Source organism: Heptranchias perlo, chromosome X (assembly GCF_035084215.1).
Source record: "Heptranchias perlo isolate sHepPer1 chromosome X, sHepPer1.hap1, whole genome shotgun sequence".
NCBI classification, from domain to species: domain Eukaryota; kingdom Metazoa; phylum Chordata; class Chondrichthyes; order Hexanchiformes; family Hexanchidae; genus Heptranchias; species Heptranchias perlo.
This window is the reverse complement of record NC_090370.1, coordinates 10,377,046-10,398,892: the sequence shown is the minus strand read 5'-3', so window position 1 is coordinate 10,398,892 and position 21,847 is coordinate 10,377,046. Positions and strand designations below refer to the sequence as shown.

General features: G+C 44.0%; 1 protein-coding gene across 1 annotated transcript in view; it reads left to right on the top strand.

Moving 5' to 3' along the window:
• cd63 (CD63 molecule) overlaps positions 1 to 20,554 on the top strand; it is a 53,302-nt gene extending 32,748 nt beyond the window's left edge. Inside the window, exons 3-8 of the mRNA XM_067976696.1 lie at positions 11,247 to 11,435; positions 12,741 to 12,815; positions 14,121 to 14,207; positions 14,912 to 15,043; positions 16,447 to 16,530; positions 18,150 to 20,554. Of these exons, the coding sequence (XP_067832797.1) occupies positions 11,247 to 11,435; positions 12,741 to 12,815; positions 14,121 to 14,207; positions 14,912 to 15,043; positions 16,447 to 16,530; positions 18,150 to 18,215 (633 nt within the window). The 3' untranslated portion in view covers positions 18,216 to 20,554. The remainder of the gene's footprint in view (positions 1 to 11,246; positions 11,436 to 12,740; positions 12,816 to 14,120; positions 14,208 to 14,911; positions 15,044 to 16,446; positions 16,531 to 18,149) is intronic.
• Positions 20,555 to 21,847: the final 1,293 nt, after the last annotated feature.

Sequence of the window (21,847 nt, the reverse complement as noted above, 5' to 3'; positions counted from 1 at the left end):
ATACAGCTCCATCATAACCTCCTTGCTCTTATATTCTATGCCTCGGCTAATAAAGGCAAGTATCCCATATGCCTTCTTTACCACCTTATCTACCTGTTCCGCCGCCTTCAGGGATCTGTGAACTTGCACACCAAGATCCCTCTGACCCTCTGTCTTGCCTAGGGTTCTCCCATTCATTGTGTATTCCCTTGCCTTGTTAGTCCCTCCAAAGTGCATCACCTCGCACTTTTCCGGGTTAAATTCCATTTGCCACTGTTCCGCCCATCTGACCAACCCATCTATATCGTCCTGCAGACTGAGGCTATCCTCCTCGCTATTACCACCCTACCAATTTTTGTATCATCAGCGAACTTACTGATCATACCTTTTACATTCATATCCAAGTCATTAATGTAGACCACAAACAGCAAGGGACCCAGCACCGATCCCTGTGGTACCCCACTGGCCACAGGCTTCCAGTCACAAAAACAACCTTCGACCATCACCCTCTGCCTTCTGCCACTAAGCCAGTTTTGTATCCAAAGTGCCAAGGCACCCTGGATTCCATGGGCTCGTACCTTCTTGACCAGTCTCCTGTGGGGGACTTTATCGAAGGCCTTACTGAAATCCATGTATACCACATCCACTGCGTTACCCTCATCCACACGCCTAGTCACCCCCTCAAAAAATTCAATCAAATTAGTCAGACCTCTCTCTTCCTCCGCCCCCACCCCCTGCCCATTCAGCCAGATGTGTGTATACCAGGATATTAACTCGTATTTTTAGTAATTACAAAGTGCCCCTTGAGTAACAGACTGGGATCTACAGTCGACATCCTTTTATTGAAGCAGTTTGGGGTTGAAATTCCTTGCTGTGCTATTTTTAGCACTGGGCAATGTTTCTTGGCATCAAATTCCTGCATGCATGTCAACACGTTTAAAATGGTGGCATGATTTGAAATAGCACAGGAATTTGGCATGAGCATGCTGAACAGTATGTGCACAGTGGGATTTCAACCCCTTTTTCGGGCAGTGACTGTCCAGAGGGAGAACCCCTCTCCCTGCACCCCCTCCAACCCATGCCCGAGGAACCAATCTGATTTTTATCCTGTGTATTTGAAGAAACAACCTGCATCTATATAACAACTTACCATCTTTCTCAAGATGCCCCAAACTGCTTCATAGCTAATGAATTACTTTGGAGTGATTAGGGCAAATGGCTTTGTGAACCGGATGAGACTGTGTAGCTACAGGGTGGAAAAGATGCAGTCACCTGTTGCAGCCACACCTCGAGGTGGCTTTTCCTTGTACCTCCTGGAGGCCTAGTATTGGCGGTGAAAGTGGTTTTTTTTTTTCTTCCCAATTGTCTTGCTCCCGTTGCCTTTTCTCCTCAAGGTGTTGGACTCTTCGAGCCAGTTGGCCACTCCTTGTGTGAGCCTAGTCGGTGGGTATTGGCGGGCTCTTTGACCATGGGGAGTTTCACAGCTGAGCCCAATCCTGGTCTCGTGACGTCTGGAAGGGGCTCGTTGGATAGTGAACTCTGGCTGCTCTTTTTTTCATAACATAAGAAATAGGAGCAGGAGCAGGAGTAGGCCATACGGCCCCTCGAGCCTGCTCCGCCATTCAATAAGATCATGGCTGATCTTTGACCTCAACTCCACTTTCCCGCCACAATCCCCATATCCCTTGATTTCCCTAGATTCCAAAAATCTATCCATCTCAGCCTTGAATATACTCAATGACTGAGCATCCACAGCCCTTTAGGGTAGAGAATTCCAAAGATTCACAACCCTCTGCGTGAAGAAATTCCTCCATCTCAGTCCTAAATGGCCGACCTCTTATCCTGAGACTATGCCCCTAGTTCTAGACTCTAGCCAGGGGAAACAGCCTCTCAGCATCTACCATGACAAGCCCTCTCAGAATCTTATACGTTTAATGAGAGCATCTCTCATTCTTCTAAACTCCAGAGAGTCTAGGCCCACTCTACTCAATCTCTCCTCATTGGACAACCCTCTCATCCCAGGAATCAATCTAGTGAACCTTCGTTGCACCGCCTCTAAGGCAAATATATCCTTCCTTAGATAAGGAGACCAAAACTGTACACAGTACTCCAGGTGAGTCTGGCCGGATTTGTCTTTTTCTCTCTACCTCCCCCACCCCAAAGTGGTGGGGGAGGCAGAATCCAATCTCAATTTGTCTTGAAGACGGCCCTATTCCAAAAATATGGGGAATGAAGACGTTGATTAGAATTGCAGTTTTTAGCAGCTACGTGTCTGTCGAGACCAGAGCTGCTTCCTTTCCTGGCCGCTTGTGTGTTTCCCATTGCTGCTGTTTTCAACTTGAGCTGTAACCTGTCATGTGTCGGGAACATTACTGATAGATCATTTAAGGTATGGGGAAACATAAAAATGACTGGGACTTGATGTATTCATTGAAGAGTGGTTTTCTTTTCCCCCCCCCCGTGACGTTTTTGTTTTCTTGCCGTCAACTTAATTTCAGTAGGATATGTACTCGTGGTAATTCAACCTGTAAAATACAATAACTTGCCTCTTGTGGTTCACAATACAGTGGAATCTCAATCATCCACAAGAATGTTCAAAGATAATGGAAGTTGGGCATAGTTGGCGAAGTTTTTCGACTTTTTAAAGAGAGAGAGAAAGAATTCTGCCAGCCGGAGTGCAGTTACTTCTGTGTTGGTCTTGTTGTATAATTGTGTCCATATATTAAATCTGGAACTCTTCTCTCTTTCTCTACCCCCCCCCCCCCCCACCTCCAAAAAGCTGTTGAGGCTGGGGGTCAGTTGAAAATTTCAAAACTGAGATTGATCGATTTTTGTTAGGCGAGGGTGTTAAGGGAATATGGAGCCAAGGCAGGTAGACTGAGTTAAGATACAGATCAGCCATGATCCCGTTGAATGGTGGAACAGGCTCGAGGGGCTGAATGCCCACCTCCTGTTCCTATATTGGGCACTGGGTGAAGAGTGGTGGTGTATGTTAGTGCAGCATGCCAACTGAGACCATGCCAGCACTTTTTTATTTATTTTTTTTCCCGATCTACAACCATCTGTAACTGAGATAGCAGATTGCTTATTAATCATTTGGTAAAACAGATTGCTAAGTGTGCAAGAGTGGCTTGGTGCAGTGCTGTCCATCTGTATTGTTTTTAGAGCAGGAGTACCATTTCCCTACTCTTTCTCTTTCTCTTCCACCCTGTACTCTACAAACATCTATTTAATTTCCTTCTTAAAATGTTGGTCATTGACCTCTCTTCAGTAGTCACTTGTAATGCATTACATCCTTGTAAACCCAATGGGAGAAAGAAATCTTTTAACCTCTCCCTTTTTTATTCTTCAAGTAGTAATCATGAGGTTTGGCCTCCTTTTTGTTAATTGACTCGTCGATCAATGAAATGCCAGTCAGTGAATCTGTTCAAAACATTGTATTCAAAGCCAGTTTCTTGGAACCCACAGGAACTGACTGTGTGCCGTTGAATCATTGAGTTGGGATAAGTCTGGGCTTTGTTCTTCTTGACACCAGGCATGCTAAGTTAATGTTAGGGAATGGATGTTCTTGTAAGTTTATAAGTAATTCCTCAAGATAATAGGGTTCAAAGTGGCTTTCAAAGGAATTAAACATACAATGCTAACTATTATTAAATAATTGCACACATACTTAAGAGTATACTGACAATACATGAGCTACCGGTGGCTACGTTACAGTTGTCAAGCTTGAGGGGAACAGCTGATCAGGCCTTGTTGAATTCTGAAGTATCTATTCTAATCGCCCACCTTTTTAAACCTTTCATTCTTGCCGACATGATAATCTGCCCGTTTTCACATTACCTCATCCACTTAGCTGCCATAACTCCCAGTTTTAACAGAAATCACTCCCTCACACTTTATCGTGGCATCACCTTGACTGAGCCATCACTCCAATCATTCAACTGGAGGCAGTTACCGGGGCCCAATACTTCAGTTGTCATTTGACCATGTTAGTCAACAGTGTTCTCCCAGGAGTTGGCTGTCTTAGCTGCAACTTCTCACATGGCTTGCACCATTGACCTGTTCATCTCTCAGCTACACGACCTAATGGAGGTCGATACAGCTGTCAAAGGGCCTGTTTATGCCTCTGCTGAACTGTTATCCGCTGCATGTGCCTGTGCTTGCTTTGAAACCAGTGCTCTAACAGAAACTTAGGCAAAAAGCTAAAAGTTAATGGAAAGAATCAAACCTTTCCTTGCATTAATGCTGTATTTAAATTGCAGTGCTCCTGCAGATAGCAGTCTTGGCTTGCTCTAATAAAATACGGCAACATCCCCCCCCCCCCAGTAATGCTGGAGATATGGTGCAACCAGTTGTAATCCAAAACTTGCTCTTGCAGAGAGCTGGCATGGACTCGATGGACTGAATGGCCTCCTTCCGTGCTGCAATTCTATTATTCTATGAAAATTACGCTGGCAGCAGTGGATTTTTGTTTGATTACACTCCTGTGGAGCGTCTTGGGATGTTTTACTGTTAATGGCGCTGTATAAATGCAAGTTGTTGTTGAGATTGATAATTGGTACATGAACTGTGGGCTGTTTTCGCTGTGGAGTCTCAGCCAAGTTAAAGCTGAGCTCAGATTGCCCAGACTTAAGTTCCTGATGGCCAGCAGAGGAAGAGGGCTTTCATTACATTAGTTGGTGCTGGATTACTTTGGAGAATCGACATGAACCCATAGTGCAGGACTACACTAAAGTTCAGAAGTGGGGGGGAAATAGTGATAAGCTTTGGTTTTAAAGGCCTTTTAAGTTGGAGGGTGACAGGCTGGCATCTGTGAACCATCTCCTGACATTCATGCTGCTAAATCTGGTTTCTGTAGACTGGCAGCAGACAATGTACACCCATGTAAAATGGGTCTATGGATGCTTTTATATTGTGCTAGTGCAGCTGGATTGCTGATAACTGAATTACCAATGACTAGATAATAGAGATTATGACCAACTGTTTCACCTTGTCCAGAATAGTCGAACCAGACCTGTGCTGGAAAGAGGGGTAAATTCAAAACTAACCTGCAGAAAAGATATTTGTGAGTGGTCAATTTATGGAACAGACTCCTCAGGGAGACGGAAGCAGTTGGTATTGATTCAATCAAATGCAAATTAAATAGATTTCTGTCTGAAAATAATATTTTGGGATACAGTCAGAGTAATTTGAGACATGATGTGGGAAGTGGAGCATGCTTGTGAGGAACAGGTGACTTTGGACTTGTGGTTCCCAAAGCTGTCCACCACTGGGGGTTTCCTCCCCTCTTGTCTGGGTCTGTTGTAGACTCATTGATAGAGATTGATTGCCATCATTAGTCAACAACTCCATTATCATTGTATCATGTGACTACCAGGATGGTAGAAGGCCAACTAGATGGGCTGTGGTCTTTCTCTTCTAATAATTCCTGTTCTTCAGTGTGGGTCTTGTGTAGCTGGCTGTGAGCCAAATGTAAAACTACCAGGACACGGAGACTGACAGCTCGCAAAACCTGCTCCAAAAAAGCTGGTCTTCTTGGAGGCCAGTTTTGTTGAGTCCTTGCAATTTTACACTTTGGCTGGCAGCAAGCTGCACTAGACTTTCCCCTGGGGAACCCAGTGCCATTAATGCCAGATAAAAAGCACCTCTTTAAAGGAGGACAAGAGTTTGTACCCAGTCCCCCTCAAATTGCAGTAAATGCGAATCACCATTTTGATCTTTTCCTATTGAATTGACTTGACCCTCTGCCAACAGCAGTGTTCCTTTTTCCAGGTTTGCCGTGGTATGGCAGGAGTGTGGAGACAGCTGTCACTTGTGTTTAATGTCCTTCAATTAGCCACTATAGGGGTGAAGTCCTGTCAGATACAGGAAAGGGCTACTTGAGTTGTTTGTAAACTGCACCCTTCATGATCCCACCAGGAGGTCAGCCAATCTCAGGCCATTGAGGCAGCTTCTGTCAAAGCTGTGGGAATGTGTGAACTTTTAGACCAGTGCACTCATGTGACCTTTTAACTCTTCCAACTGTGCACCATCAACTTCCATTTAATCCTTTTTGAGTATAAAATCCACAAGGCCTCACGGTCACCCATTTTCCTTTTTTTTCTCCTCCCCCCCCCCCCCCCCCCCCAAAATGTGCCGACTTCTTGCTGGAGTTCGATTCCATGGGCACTGGTTACCCTCCAGTGCCTCGCCCAAGTTGTCAATATTCCTGTGTGAGCCTAGACAATGTGTTGGCAGGCTGCTCACATGCATCCCGGTCGCACCCATGTGCACTTCAACGGGGAGGGTCACTGGACAGTGACTGGAAGTACACAAAGCTAGGGGCTTTGGCAAAAGCAATGAGGAGGACAAAATGACTCTGGGAGGACAAAATGGTTAGCAAAATGGACAGACAGGTGGAAGATGCAATTTAATCTGGATGTGTGAGATAATGCGCTTTGCGAGGAAAAACAATGGATTTTACTCCATGGAAAACTACTGAAGGGTGTGGAGAAAGAGACCTCGGGGTTCCTTGAAAGTGCGAGTGTAGGTAGATAAAGGCATGGTCCCATCTATGGGTTTTATAAATGGGGTGTAGGACACAGATGTAAATAAATTTGTACAAAATGTTGGTGTCATGTTTCAGGATTCTTTCTCTTTTTCACAGAAATTAGTTATTTTAAAATGTTTTAAATGAAGCTTACTTAGAGTTAAATTCACAGGACAGCCAGGCTGGCTGGTGCATAATGGGTTTTAGACAAGAACATAAGAACATAAGAAATTGGAGCAGGAGTAGGCCAATCGGCCCCTCGAGCCTGCTCCGCCATTCAATAAGATCATGGCTGATCTGATCCCAACCACAAATCTAAAGAACACAAGAAGTCGGAGCAGGACCCGGCCACATAGCCCCTGGGCCCTCTCCGCCACCCACAGGGCATTGACCGATCCGAACTCAGCTTCATGTCCAATTTCCTGCCCGCTCCCCATAACCCCTAATTCCCTTTACTTCTAGGAAACTGTCTATTTCTGTTCTAAATTTATCTAATGATGTAGCTTCCACAGCTTCCTGGGGCAGCAAATTCCACAGACCTACCACCCTCTGAGTGAAGAAGTTTCTCCTCATCTCAGTTTTGAAAGAGCAGCCCCTTATTCTAAGATTATGCCCCCTAGTTCTAGTTTCACCCATCTTTGGGAACATCCTTACTGCATCCACCCGATCAAGACCCTTCACAATCTTATATGTTTCAATAAGATCGCCTCTCATTCTTCTGAACTCCAATGAGTAGAGTCCCAATCTACTCAACCTCTCCTCATATGTCCACCCCCTCATCCCCGGGATTAACCGAGTGAACCTTCTTTGTACTGCCTCGAGAGCAAGTATGTCTTTTCTTAAGTATGGAGACCAAAACTGTATGCAGTATTCCAGGTGCGGTCTCACCGATACCTTATATAACTGCAGCAATACCTCCTTGTTTTTATATTCTATCCCCCTAGCAATAAAAGCCAACATTCCGTTGGCTTTCTTGATCACCTGCTGCACCTGCATCCCAACTTTTTGATTTTCTTGCACTAGGACCCCCAGATCCCTTTGTACTGCACTACTTTCCAGTCTCTCGCCATTAAGAAAATAACTTGCTCTCTGATTTTTCCTGCCAAGTGTTTATAAGTTTGATATCCTGAGGATGGTGTAAGATAATTTGATATTGCAAAGAATGTTGACTTGCAGCAGCAATTAGCGTTAAGTTCATTAGAACTTAGCAGAGGCCTTTCCAAGTGAGGCTGGTGGACTCTGCTCTGGGGTTGGGGTGGGACTGCTCTGTTTTGTCTGAAAGTTGACACGGAAGTGAGGCTTTTAAGAGACTGGCACCAGAAAGGCAGTCTCATTTTCGGGAATAGGACTGAACAGGCAGCATAGTGCTGTGGGAAGGTTGGACAGACTGGAGACTGCGGGGAGTGTGTCTGGGCTGTGAGAAAGGGTGCAGATAGATTAATCTGTTTAAACATGACCCAATGGAGTGGGGTATTGTTGTGTTCTTTATCTTGTATTGTTACAAGTTCATATTGAACTCAGTAACTCTGGTCATACCTGTTGTTCTGTATGCCTCACCTTACTGTGGAATAATGCAGTTTACAATTCGAACCAAACTTCACCTCCATCGAGTGTTGACTCGTTCCACCTTCGAGTATATGTGCATAAGGAGCAGATCTGGTTCTGATTAAAAGGGAGCTTCATTGTTACACTCCTGGATCTTGCTACTATACAAGTAGATATAGAGCAGTGTGAGTCAGCTCCCATAAAAGGAAGACACTCAAACAAGTTGCAGGAATGACTGTTACTACTTACCCCGAGAACGGTGGACCTGAATTCGGAACAATTGGTTAGACCACAGAGTACTGTATGCCGTATTGGGAGCTCCATTATAGAAAGGATATTAAAGCCATAGAGAGTGTAGTGTAGATTCACCAGGACGTGCCAGTGATGGGGGAGCTATCACTGAGGAGAGACTTAAGATATTGGGACTAAGGAGATTTAATAGGGCTTTTTAAAATTAGAAAATCTTTCGATAGTGCATAAGGAGTCACTTACTTCCTCTGGCTGGGGAGTCAGTAACAAGGGGTCATCTATTTAAAATTCAGTGAAGAGAAGGGTGAGGAGAAATTTCTTAATGCAAAAAGTGTTGGGAGCATTGAATGCTTTGCTACAAGAGGTGTTTGAGGCAGACGCAATTGCATTTTTTAAGGGCAAAAATTGAATGACTATTTGAAGCGGAGGAAGATACAGGACTGTGGGGAAGAGAACGGGCAGTGGGATTTGTTTTTGGAGTTCTTGAGCAAAGAGCTGGCATAGACGTGATGGGCTGAATGGCTTCCTTCAGTCTAAAATTCTATGGAGTAGGAACTCTGCCTTTCTTTCCTCCCCCCTCTTTCCCCCCCCACCCAGCCACTGAACCAGACTAACACTCCCTGACTGGAAAGATAGAGCCCAGAACCTTAAAATGTTGGTTGGTCTGTCTTTCTCCTTGGCACGGTGACAACCACGACAGTTACATAGGCAATCTTTGAATTATTTCAGTAGTGTCATCTTTGCATAGAAATAGCTAGAGATGTGTGGTAGTGAAACTCTTGGAAATGGCATTGAAGTCCTCCATTCTGTTCAGTATTGTCATTACTATTAACCACTTCAGTGCTGTTTAACTATTGTGCGGCCACCTTTGAACACTGAGTGGAGCTACCAAAATCCATTTCTCAATGGGATGATTCTCACATTTTCTCCCCCCTCCCCTTAAAAACAGATGCCTATTTGTCCCGGTGTTTTTAAAAAAAAAAAAATTATTCTGTAATTAAAAGTGTTAATTAAGAGTTTGCCTCCTACTTGCAAGCACCTGGTTCAAGGTGGGATGGCCATTAAATCCTCCCCATATGGCACATTGTGCTGAGAGCTGTTCAGAAAATGGCCATTGAATCCTTCAAAGTCTTCATTCTGCCTCCATCGAATGTTCTGTTTAATTGAAGCATCCTCTTCATCCTATATTACCTGCATTTGAATATTTTTGTGTGGGACAGCGTACACCATGTCGTGATACTGTAGAATGGGGCAGTGTCTGATCTCGCTGAGGACTGTTTGAAAAAGCTGCCCTATATGATGTCTTAATGGGCTTTTGGCGTAGTGGTATATTTTAAATGATTCAGTAAATCCTGAAATGCCCTCTGAGCTAAAAACAAATTACAAACTCAATTGTATGTTTTTTTTAGCTTTCAACTCATCTAATATGGTTTAATTGCAGTCTTCAATCCCTCTGGCCATGAGTAACTGTTTAATGAGATGCTCCTGTTAGTGATTCATTTTTTTTTGAGTAGCACTTCCCTGCTGAGTGTCTTCCATTGAGAATAAATGGATTCATGTGAGTGATTACAAGGCAATAATTTGAAGGGTTTGAATGTCCTGAACTGTGTGTAAAGGCAGTCCTTACCTGAATAATATGCCAGCAATAGTACATTACTTCTTTCAAAAATACAAAGGAGGCAAACGACTGGCCTTGGATGTCAGAAGCACAGACTTTTCATGGATCCCAAGACAGCCGCCAGGTTGTGAAAAATGAGGTCCCTTTTTCCTATTGGGACAGTGGTAGCGAGCCAACACTGGGAGTAAAAAAAACAGATCCACTCCTGTGTTTACTGTGAATTCTTTCTTTTCTCTCCTCCTCCTCCCCCACCCAGTTGGTGGTATACTTACCACTGAGCTATTGGCGGAACTTGACTCCTCTTATCTTGTATGAATTGCCAACAGTTTAAACGATATGTTTGTGTGTGTTATGCTGTTGATTCATTCCGATATCCGCACTTCAACTGTATAGCAATTATGTTGTAACTCTTCCGTGTTAATTACTGGGCAGCAAAGTCTGTGTTTGCTGCTCTCCGTGGCTCAGCTGGTAAATGCATCATCTGGAAGGTCTCGGCCTATTTCAGCTGGAGTATTGACCGTAGAGTTACCTTGTGGGTCCCTGCGCTGGTGGTTGGATTGTGGAGAGAAAGGGAATCAGCCAAGGTCTAATCTCCCAATTGTTTATCCAGTGACCCCTGCTATGTGTGTGGATATGAGGTGCAGATGGGATTAGTCCTGGTCGAGTTTCGCCCCCTTCTACCTTTCCCTCAAGGCCCCCAACCCAAGAGACAAAATTGCCTGTTAACGCTTGCAGTATAGGGTTTCAAATGAATGGCCATATAAGCAAGGGATGAGGGCTAACACCACATGTGAGGCCATACCTCACCATTAATTATTACCTTCGAGAGAAGGAAAGAGAATTAGAAAACCCTTTCTGTTGGTACTTTTCCAATGATGTATCGGTAGTGACCGAGGCACCTTGCTGTCTGTGTGTACTCGCAACATTTAAGCTTTTGTTTGGGGTGGGTGGGGGTTGTCTTTGACGGTATCTGCCTGCACACTTTTGGGGACAATGCACAAAGGTGAACACCTGTAATGTTTCCGGAAATGTGAGAGATCTGCAGCTAATTAGAACATGACTTGTCCGTTATGAATTACCTAACCCGTCTTGACAAATGTTTCCTATTGTGCACTCGAGTGTAGTTTTACCCCAGGCCTGGCCATTTTAAATATTACTTAACTTTCACTGGCGTTTAGTTGCTGTAAACCCTCTTACACGAAGAGGTGAAGGAACGAACGTTATAATATGTTGAGACCCTGTGTCTCCTCCTCCTTTCTTCCCTCCCACCTCCCCACCCCAAAAAAATATCAATATTAACCATTACTCTTTCTCCTCTCGTTCCAGCTCTCTGGTATCGCTCTCATCGTGGTTGGTATTCTGGTCCAGACTAAGTTGAATGGCACACTGCAAATCACCAATGTCGCTGCCTCCGGAGCTCCCATTGTCATCATCATAGTTGGCGTGATCATCAACTTCGTGGCCTTCTTCGGTTGCTGTGGCGCCTGGAAGGAGCACTACTGCATGGTGACCACGGTAGGAGATACATCTGGGCTGTGTTAAACCTTCACCGGCCACTGCAATTCAAAAAGTAGAAGAGGGCCGTTCCCCAGTCTGTTCTTAAAAAAAAAAACCTTCGTGGCTCAGAGGGGTGTTTCCTTTTGGTTGCTTTTCCTTCCCTTTTGTGGCCCGCAACCCCCAGCTTGCCCCAATCTGGAGTAGAAACCGAAAATGCTGGAAATACACTGGTCCATCACATGGGATTTAGGACTACTCGAATGGAGGATAAACACCAAACAGACTGGTTGGGTCGAGCGGCCTGTTTCCATGTTGTAATTTCTATGCCAGCATCTGGAAAGACTGGTTAGTTGAGGTAAATTTTGTGAGGCTCCACATTGGCACTGCCAGAGAGTGCAGATTGGTGAGCTGGGTGTGCAGGTCATTGTACCTGATTTCTTTCATGGCATTTCTAATTTTTTTAATCATATTTTCTTGTGAGATTTCCATCTAACTTGTCGGGTGAGGGTTAAAATGGAAGGTCTCTGTCCTGCTGTGTGACTGGCACCTGAACCCATCAATAATTCATCTAGAATTTTTGCACTCCTCCTGGCAACTATCAGGGTGCCTATTACTTGGAGTGTCTAGCAAAGCTGGTCTCTCAGTGGAAGAGGAATTCATAGGTCTTTGGGCAAGACATTCAAACACTTCGAGAAGGCAGTTCTATTCAATGGCAATTATATATTCTTCCCTAATTTTAATGGGGAGGGGGCAGGGAAAGAGAGGGATGGTTCAGCTTCTAGGACATAGTGAACTGCAGTTACCGAGGTGAATGTAGTCATGGAGAAGACCGTGCGGTGATTTGGAAGGCCCAGTGACTAGCTTCCATGCACTGCCAACTTGCTTGGGAAGCACCATTCTGCATTCCTTCTGTGAAGTCACTGGTCTAAATCTGGGATTGTTTTTCACTTGTTGCTTGTTGACGTCTCATGGTTTCTGGTCACCTGGGATCCTGAGCATCCCAACAGGCTTATAATTTTTCTGCTTTGTTTTTCTACCCGTTGATATCTTGAGGAAAATCCAGTAAATACTCGAGTGCAGTTATAAATGGGGGAAACGGTGAACTGTAGACTGTTTGACGTTACAGGAGTTAATTGTGCGTGAAATGTCGTTCTACAGTCAAACTTCCTGCCCACTATACAGCAGTCAACCAGTGATTCGTGCAATAGTAATTGTTTCTCTAATTCCCCACTCTCCAAAAGAAAAAAACAAATCTCGGGTGAGATTAGGGAGCCAATCCAAAATCTTTTGCCGATGAACTTGGAGCTTTTTTTTTATCTTTAGTTTGCAGTTCTACTCGTCATCATCTTCCTGGTGGAAATTGCTGCCGCCATTGCTGGTTACGTTTTCAAGGACCAAGTGAGTAGTGTATTGTCCAATCGTGTGAGAGTGAGTTGCCTGACATCAACTATTCTTGAATGAGGCCAGATTGTATTGTCTATCTCTTGATGCTAGGGTTGTGAATGGATGTTCTTATAAATGTTATTCCACAAGATAATGGTTCAAAGGCATTGATTGACTTTCGTAGGAATTAAGTGTACGATTACAACTACCATTATCAACATAAATGATAACTATTATAACCAATAATCTCACATACAATGACTTATACATACTCAGTCACACTTGAGGTACAAGGTACTGGAGAATTCACCATGTCACAGGTTATGAGCTCGGGGGATCATCTGGCCAAGCCTTGTCGAATTCTGAAGTATCAATTCTAACTTTCCTCTTTTTATACCTTTTTCACTCTAGCTACGTGCGAAACAGCATGTTTCAAAGTATTATCTCATCTAATTAGCTGGAATTCAATTTTACCTCCCCAAGCCTGACTCTCTCCCTTATTTTCCAGATCTGTGGCAGGTTACATCCTATCCCTAACCTAGGCAGTCCAAACTGAAGCTTGTAGTTTTAATGTTGTGAATAGGAGCATCTTGTGACTTTTTTTGATAGGATTTTTGGCTGATTCACTTGTATTAGAATGGTTGGGGGATGCTCTGGGTGAAAGCCAAAATGGTGGCAATCTGCTCTATGGAAGAGGGGTGTACTCCATAAGTAGGGTTGCCAACTCTGGACGTATTCCTGGAGGTTTTGTCATGTGACCTCTCCTTCAACCACCTCGCCCCACACTCCCACTATTGGTCGCCCGACAGGCCCATCCTCCCAGTGCCCCACCTTCCCATGGCCAATTGGGAAGCGAACAGACTCTTCATGACCCAATTGGATGATTCTTGACTGTCAAACAGCTTTTTTTTCCCCCTGTCTCCAATATCTTTATTATAAACAGAAGTGTTGAAAGAAAATGAAAAAACACCCTTTTTTAATGCCCCTCTGATTTTTCTCCTGGGTTGCTCGCAGCAGTGCCCTGGAGATTAATCTTCCGTTCCTGGAGGGTTGGTAACCCTATCTATAAGGAATGAGCGAAAGCATCATTTTGACGATGCCTCCTCTGGTGACCTTGGACACCTGAACAAAGGTACAGAGAGTGGGGATTGCTGTGCATGTGATTTAATATGAACGTCAAACCCATGTTCAGTGCCTCTCATAACTGCCTGATATTTGAGGAATAACATTATCAATCTGTTATGCGATTTAAGTTGTCTGATCGTGTTGCACTGATTTTTTTTAAACTTATGGCAAGTAATTTTTGTCCCCCACCCACAGATTCGTGGTGCTTTTGAGAAGTCGTTTAATGAAACCATGATTAATTACAACCGCACAAGGGGTAACATTGACAGCCTGCAGGAACAGGTGAGATCAGAGTTCTTGGACGATGTAACCTTTGACCTTGAGTTTCATAAAGCGGTGGAATTGGCAGCAAGTTTAAGGGGGCATTTAGTTTATTTTGAGGAGGTTTCTCCGTATGTGAAATGTTGCTTTCTCCCGACTTAAAAATTCTACAGCCGTTCCAGGTGAACATTTCAAAATCTTCCTTGGACAGTTTTCCTTGTTCAAGTACGGACCAAGACGCAGCTTAGGGGGTGCAAACAGCCAGCGGAGATGAATGCTGAGCATCCTTGGCTCCTTCAGTGATGCACCTGAGGTCCCAAAACTGCTGACTCAGTATTTTTGAAGTCGTCTTTGCAATAGTCGGAAGTCCCTTCAAATTTTCTGCAGAAACTTGGATTTCGTGATGTCTGAAAGTTTTCAATCTCTGGAGTTCACTTGTATGTAGGGGAGGATGTAATTCAAATGTGCAAGTTTGTGTTACTGGACTGGTAACCCAGAGGCCTGGACTAATAATCCAGAGAACATGAGTTCAAAGCCCACCATGGCAGTTTGAGAATCCCCCCGCCCCCCCCCCCCCAAAAGAAATGTCAACAAAACAGTCTTTTTGTGGGATAGGGTTGTCACACTTGATGTGTACAACATCAAATCATGCCAATTGTAAGCCCTCAGATCTGTAGCATAACCCACGTTAATTCATTTGAATGTGTGTTTTGTTTCCTCTTCAGTTTCACTGCTGTGGTCGTAGCCGGTACAGCGACTGGTATTCGCTATTCAACAATTCAGTGCCAGATTCCTGTTGTAAGAATGTCACTCGAGGGTGTGGGAGGAACGCTGCTCCTACCACTATATACCAGGAGGTAAGTATTGGTTCATCTATCATTCCAAATGCTTTCATTTGAAGAATTGAGCGTACGTGTCCACAAGACAGTACAGGGAGTTGGGAAGCCTTTGAAGGAGAACGGAGGTGCCCCCTGCCCAGAATTTGTCTCGCTCGCCGAGGCAGGCTGCAACTGCACAGCCTAAGGGGAGAAACACAGTGGTGGACGAACTGATCCCTTGGGTTGTCACCGCCACCGTCCCTGACCAGCCCGGCTGAGAAGGTTCAGTAGAGTTGATGTGGGAAGGCCGAGCATTGCAAAGCCATTGACGGCACTTTGGCAAGGGAGACCTTGGTGCCCATCAGAGTGTATCTTGCTTCTGGCTGCTGAGCATGGTTTTCCACAGCATATGAATCCACGTATCCCACGGCTGATTGGCCAACCTCATGGCTGTGTTGCCGGACTAGTAATCCGGAAACTTGCACTAATAATCCAGAGAACGTGAGTTCAAATCCCACCGTGACAGTTTGAGAATTTGAATTCAATTTTAAAAATAATCTGGAAATAAAAAGCTGGTAATTAGTCAAAGTGACCGTGAAGCTGTTGGATTGTCGTAAAAACCCAACTGGTTCATTTAATGTCCTTTTTAAGGAAAGGGTACCTGCCGTCCTTATCTGGTCTGGCCTACGTATGACTCCAGTCCCACACCAATATGGTTGACTGTTAACTGCCCTCTGAAGCGCTCGAGCAAGCCGCTCAATTGTATCCAGGGAAACTAGGGATGGACCATAAATGCCGGCCTTGCCAGCAACGTTCACATCCTGAGAAAACATTGTTTTCAAAAAGTTGAGCAAAATGAAGACTCAGTGGACTTGATTCTATTGTTGTGGTTCGGCCATATTGGATGGCCATAGGGGCAAGTCCAGAAAAACGAGGGGGTTATAGATAGCAGTACATTTCACACTTGAGCAGGGAAAAACGAGAGGACTGACTTCTCTGTAGCCCCTCCAACAGGTATTTGCAGGTCCTAACAGTCCTGGTGTGGGTGGTGGGGAGATGGCAGATTGGCAGATTTGAGATTGGTGTGGCACATTGAGTCTACTCTCCCTCGGTTGAGTCTGATTCCTTCTACCTCAAGCCACCCATGAAAACAAATATTGGGTCACCATCGCTGCAACTCCCTGCTCATGTGTGAAATGTACTGCTATCTATAACCCTTTCAACAAAGCATTTTGGGGCTCTCGAGCCTGGGGAAATCTTAAACCTGCCCATGTACCCAGGGACAAGTTACGTTTACCTTGTTCTGAGTTGCTTGCTCACCAGTCTTGCCTAATGGCTTGCATGTAATGTGGTCACTTCCTCTCTCTTTCCAAATGCACTTCTTGGCCATTCAGGAATGTACTCTGTTTAACGGTCCTTCCCCACCCCTCTTTTTTATGTAGGGTTGCGTGGACGTTATTAACAAGTGGCTTAAAAACAACATTATAATTGTAGCGGGTGTGGCTCTTGGCATTGCCTTATTCCAGGTAAGGACAAAAATTCTACAGTACCTGTGTGAAAGGTCTAACTGTTTTTGCTTCACATATCTATTTAACAGCCAGCACTATAGCAGTTTTAGGATCTCTCTTCCTGGCCTTTTTGGGTCAGTTTAGCTGTTTCTATTAACTGGAGTGATCAGGCCAAGGATCTCTTCAGGGTTACTTTGTGGCTTGTTCAGAACGATGCAGGATCTAGCAGGTATAACCATCTTCCCTTCCTTGGTTCTACTAACCTGAACCTACACAACCTGAATTGAATATTGGAAAGGGAGAATTTCCTCTGTGCTCTTAAGTAACTAAATTGTAATCCTGTTTATAAAGGATGGATTTATGATTTTTCTACATAACATGTAGAGGGAAACCGTCCTCCTTGATTTGTTCCCATAGCTGGACCTTTTTTTAAAGTTGAATTCTCAAGTGTTTTCTCTCTCGCTGGTTTTCCGTTGGGCAGGACACCTTCTCTGATCGTGGAAATAGTCCTGAGAAGAGGCTTAAGATACTGGGACTATTTCCATTGGAACAGAAAAGGCTGAGGAGATTTATTAGAATTTTTTTTTTCAATTATGAAGTGTTTTGATGGTCTTTTTCCCAATCTCACTCTCCTCTGATTGGAGAGTCAAGAGATTACCAGTTTAAATTTTCAATGAGGTCAGAGGGTAGGAGAAAGTTCTTTACAACAGAGGGTTGTTGGGAGCACTGAATTAATTGCCACATGGAACGGTCGAGGGAGAGACCATCTCCTCCTGTAAAGGAAAATTGAATAAATAGAAGATACAGGGCTTTGGGGAGGGAGCAAGGCAGTGGGATTAATTTTGGATTGCTAATGAGCCAGCACTGACACAATGGGCTGAATGGCCCCCTTCTGCTGCACGATTCTGTGGCAAGATAGGCTGAAGGCTGCTTGCTGTACTTTAAATGTCTGGTTCCAGGAGACCGAGTCTTCAGGGCCGATTTAAATTATATTGGCATGATGCCAATAGTGTTGAACCATCGCAGGCATGCTATCCACAGTTGCCCACTATATGCTGATGACGGGCTCAGAAAATCGCTCCCTTGATGTATCCTCTTTGAGCAGAGTTGTGATCTGTACTGGTTATTGATCCTGTGACTCGTAGAAGGGTCGTACAAGGCTGTCTCTTCTGGCAAGATGCCAGTTCTCTGAAGTGGACAGTAAAGCTTGTGCTTCAGTCTTCAACAAATTGAGTGATGCCAACTGGGAGCCCTGTGCCTGCTGTCTCTGACGAGGATACCCTCATAAAGCAACCACCCACAGAACAGGATTCTGAGAAGGCTGATTTGCATTTAGATTGTCAGAACCATCTCAATACAATGAATCATACACAATGAATCGCTTTGAAGTGGAGCGATATATTTTCTGATGGGCACTGTTTTGGGCTAATGCCAACATTTAAAATGGCAGCAGGAATTTGGTACAAGCGCATGAAGCATTCTTGCCCAGATAGCAGCGATCGGAATATATACGCATAGTGGGTGTTCTGTGGGCAAATGAGGTGGCCATTTTGTGTGCCGCAAATCTCAAACAGGAATGAGATTTATGGTGCTACTATTTTATGTGCTTAAATGTCCTATATACTTTTTTTTTCCAGCTTCTCGGAATTATCTTTGCATGTGTGCTGATGAAAGGCATCCGAAGTGGCTATGAAGTGATGTAGTCTCCATCTTAAATGCCAACATTCATTGGATATATATTTTTGTTCGTATTTTTTTTGCCACAACTGTGAATGTTAATCACAATGAAAATTCTTTCCTTTAAAAGAAAATGAATGTGTACCTCTTTTCTATCCTACTTTTGACTTTTTTTTAAAAAAGTACTATAAATACTGAAATGTAAATAGACCGACTCGCCAAATGCAGCTCATCTCCAGTTTGTTCCAGATACTTCCTGTTCCTCTTTGGAAGGACCCACAAATATTCAGCATGCTCAGAAGAAAAAAAATAAAGCCAAATCTAATTCTGCAGTACAGCGGGGCTCTCCTTTAGACTTTCAGAAGCCTTGCAAAAAGTGCTGTAGGGTTAACATCTAGGTTGGGATCTATCCCCTCGTTCTAGGCAACCTTGTGTTGGTCATGGTCGGTTTCAGTTGGACGTTGGCGCACGTTTCCCCTAACTGAGGTAACCAGTCGCTCAACATGGGTTCAGTTGAGAGGCGACTAACTTCTGACCGGCCATGATCTAAAAGGCCACTGTTGTCCTCTGACGCTCCATCTGTTTTTGAGAGAGTACGCTTAATCTCACTTTTGCGGGGGCGGGGGGTGCCTGGGGAAATAGGGGCTTAATAATAATAGGTTTGATTTAAGAGGTCGTCAGTTTTATGGCTTGGAGGTCAGGAATGCTGTTGGCTTTTTTCCCCCCCACAGCTGGTCAGGAGTCTTGATTCTCCAGTTTTTCTTTCCCTTTCCCACAACAGTGAAAAAGTTCACGATTCTACCAAATCGAGACCTGTTTTGGAAAATGCTTGCTCTTTCAAAAGTGTTGTTGTGTCCAGTTTAATTTGGTTCTATGATGTTCCTGGTTGTGAAAATGCATGTTTTTACATTTATATTTCTTCAGATGATCTGATCGTGATCCTTTTGTACTTGGAACCGTTTGTCTCCATCCATGTTCAGGTGGCAGTTTTTAATCTTAAACCCCAGTGCATTCGGGGGGGGGAAAAAAAGACTCCAATATCTGTGGCAGTATAATACAACACTGCAGGGCTGGCGTTAATGTGTATTTCTCCCCTTGCACTAAGGCTTTGCATCACTACCCCAGTGAGATTTATAACCCACAATGACAAACAACATTGCAGGAATAGGGGGTAATTTTTCATGCTAAGATACCTCAGCTGGCATCTTGTGTACAGATGTGTATTAATTAGACGCCATGGTGTGAGATGCTGAAATGTGTATTTTGGGTCATCTGTTCGTGTCGTCTTCACCACTTGTGGCACTGAGGCTTTTTTTTTTAAGAAGATTGCACGTCAAGATGTGAAATCTGGTTAACTGCTGCAGGCTGCAACAAAGTGATCAATACTCCAATGATGCAGCTCATTGGGGCCCTTTCAAAACATGGCCTGTCCAATGCTGATAGCAAGTTATATAACTCCTTTCTTTGCTCCATTTCCTCCCTCCCCTCTACTATTTTTACTGTGCCTATTGAGCAAATGACATGATCATGTTGAATTGTTCTGAACTTTGCCAAAGGAGAAGGGGTGCAGAGAAAAGTGGGTGGAGGTGGAGATGGAGGTTTTTTTTTAAAATGCTTTTTGGTCCGGGCTCTGTGGTTGGGCAGATAGGTAGCTGTAATGGGGTCTTCATATCTCCACTGTGTATACAATGGATGTCTGAGTGCATTGTTGGAGTAAGAGGGCCTGCTCCATCTTGTTCCACAGGTTGCTGACTGGGATGAAAATAGTCCCAATGTCCAGTGTGCCACTTGACTGTGTCAAGTAATGAGAGCATCTGGTCAGTGGCAAAAGCTGCCTTTTTAAAAAAAAACACAACTTAATAATGTTGCCATCTTCAAGTCTTCAGAGAAAATGCTTTCTTCTATTCTCACCTCCTGAAAAATGTTTGAGGAGAAAAATTAGGACCCAGTATATTTTTGGGTGGGGGGGGGGGGTAGTGGTAAGGCCTTGGGTTGACTCCTGGCCACCCAACCCCTCAAAATACTCCAGGTCTTTGCTAACTTTGAAGAACATTCTAATAAAAATAAGGGTGGAATTTCCCAATGATTGAGGTAGGGGTCAGCCTTTTATGTCTTGGAGAGTTCTTTAACCTCCCCGATGATTGTATCTGCAAGCAATGGCTGTTCTATAATTTTGTGACTCCCTACAGTAACCTGAAAGGTTGGAGACCCTTTGGTAGAATTCTAAGTTTGATGTATTTTTCTGATGTCTTTCAGCATGGGAATGTGACCGCATGCTACTTTCAATATGGCTCCTTATATATTCAAGTGTCAAGAAATTTTTGGTGTTCTGTATGTGGCAAAATAAACTTTTTTGTACACCATCTCTATAATGTCTCTCTTTGTTTTATTTAAACTCTTCTGCAGTTATCTCTGCATTGCAGTATCATAAGGGAAAGGCAGCCATTTCAATAGTGTTCCAACTTGCTTCCAATAACTGTTTGCAAAGTTCATTTGAATATGGGTTTTGGAGCTGGAGGAGGAGAATTTCAGATCTAAACTGTGGGGTTTCTTTTGTCTACAACCTTTTGTGTCCTGTGTCCCAAAGCACTTCACAGCTAATGAATTCCTTTTGATTGGTTGACATGTTTGCCTACATATCTACAGCAAGCTCCCCAAGACAGCAGCGATGAGAAAGGACCAGATAATCTGGTGTTTGTCATGGGAGGGGCTGATTGGCCTACTCCTGCTCCTATTTCTTATGAATGTTGGCCAGGACCCCAGGAGAACTCCCTGCTGTTCTTCAAATAATGCCATGGGACTTTTAACATCCACTCGAACAGGCAGATGGGGTGTTTTCAACATCTCGTTTGAAAGACTGCATCCCTGCCAATACATCACTGGAGTGTTGGGCTGGGATTAAACCCATAATCTGAAGTAAGAGTAAAACCGACTGAGCCAAACTGACCCTTTTTATAAATAAGGAGAGTTCTACAATCCTGAGGTAGCACAAGTTGGAATAGGCCTACAACATTGTACACCAACTTTTCCCACTCACGCTGGCAGCATGGAGTTACTCATTTTTAATCGGTAAATTGATTCCTGTGCATTTTAGACAGTAACCCAGACCCTACACTTGCGAATTTTTCCCCAGTCCAGTAAAAGCGGACATACTCTTGCGAAAAGATGGAGCCTGCTTTCTAAACTGCACACCAGATGTGTAGATTAGCTTATCAGTGTGTTGCATGATGGCAATGTGGTAACTTTCACTTCTGCATAAGCAGTGTGCACACAGGCATTTAATTAATAACTACCTTGTTTCCCCTCGTCCAATGTACAGAGTTGCCATTCAGGCGCACTTGCAAAGCTCCTGGTTAGCAGTTTTCCAAATTCTTGTTGGCAGATGCTAGTGTGCAGGTTACCTACCCATCCTCTCCACTATGGATGTGGCAGGAAAAAGGAGAGTCTTCCCCTTGACTGTGATGAGGATGAAAATAACGCATTAGCCTGAATTTCCCAATCAAATCTGCCTGGTTTACAAGTGTAAATTGGGTGGATCCCATTGAAAAATTGGGTATATGATGCCACATCTCTGCCCACTTTTGTATCTACCCCTTTCTGATGGCTGCAGGAAATGCCTTCCCAATTTGGGCAGCTACTTGTAAATGATGCTATAAGC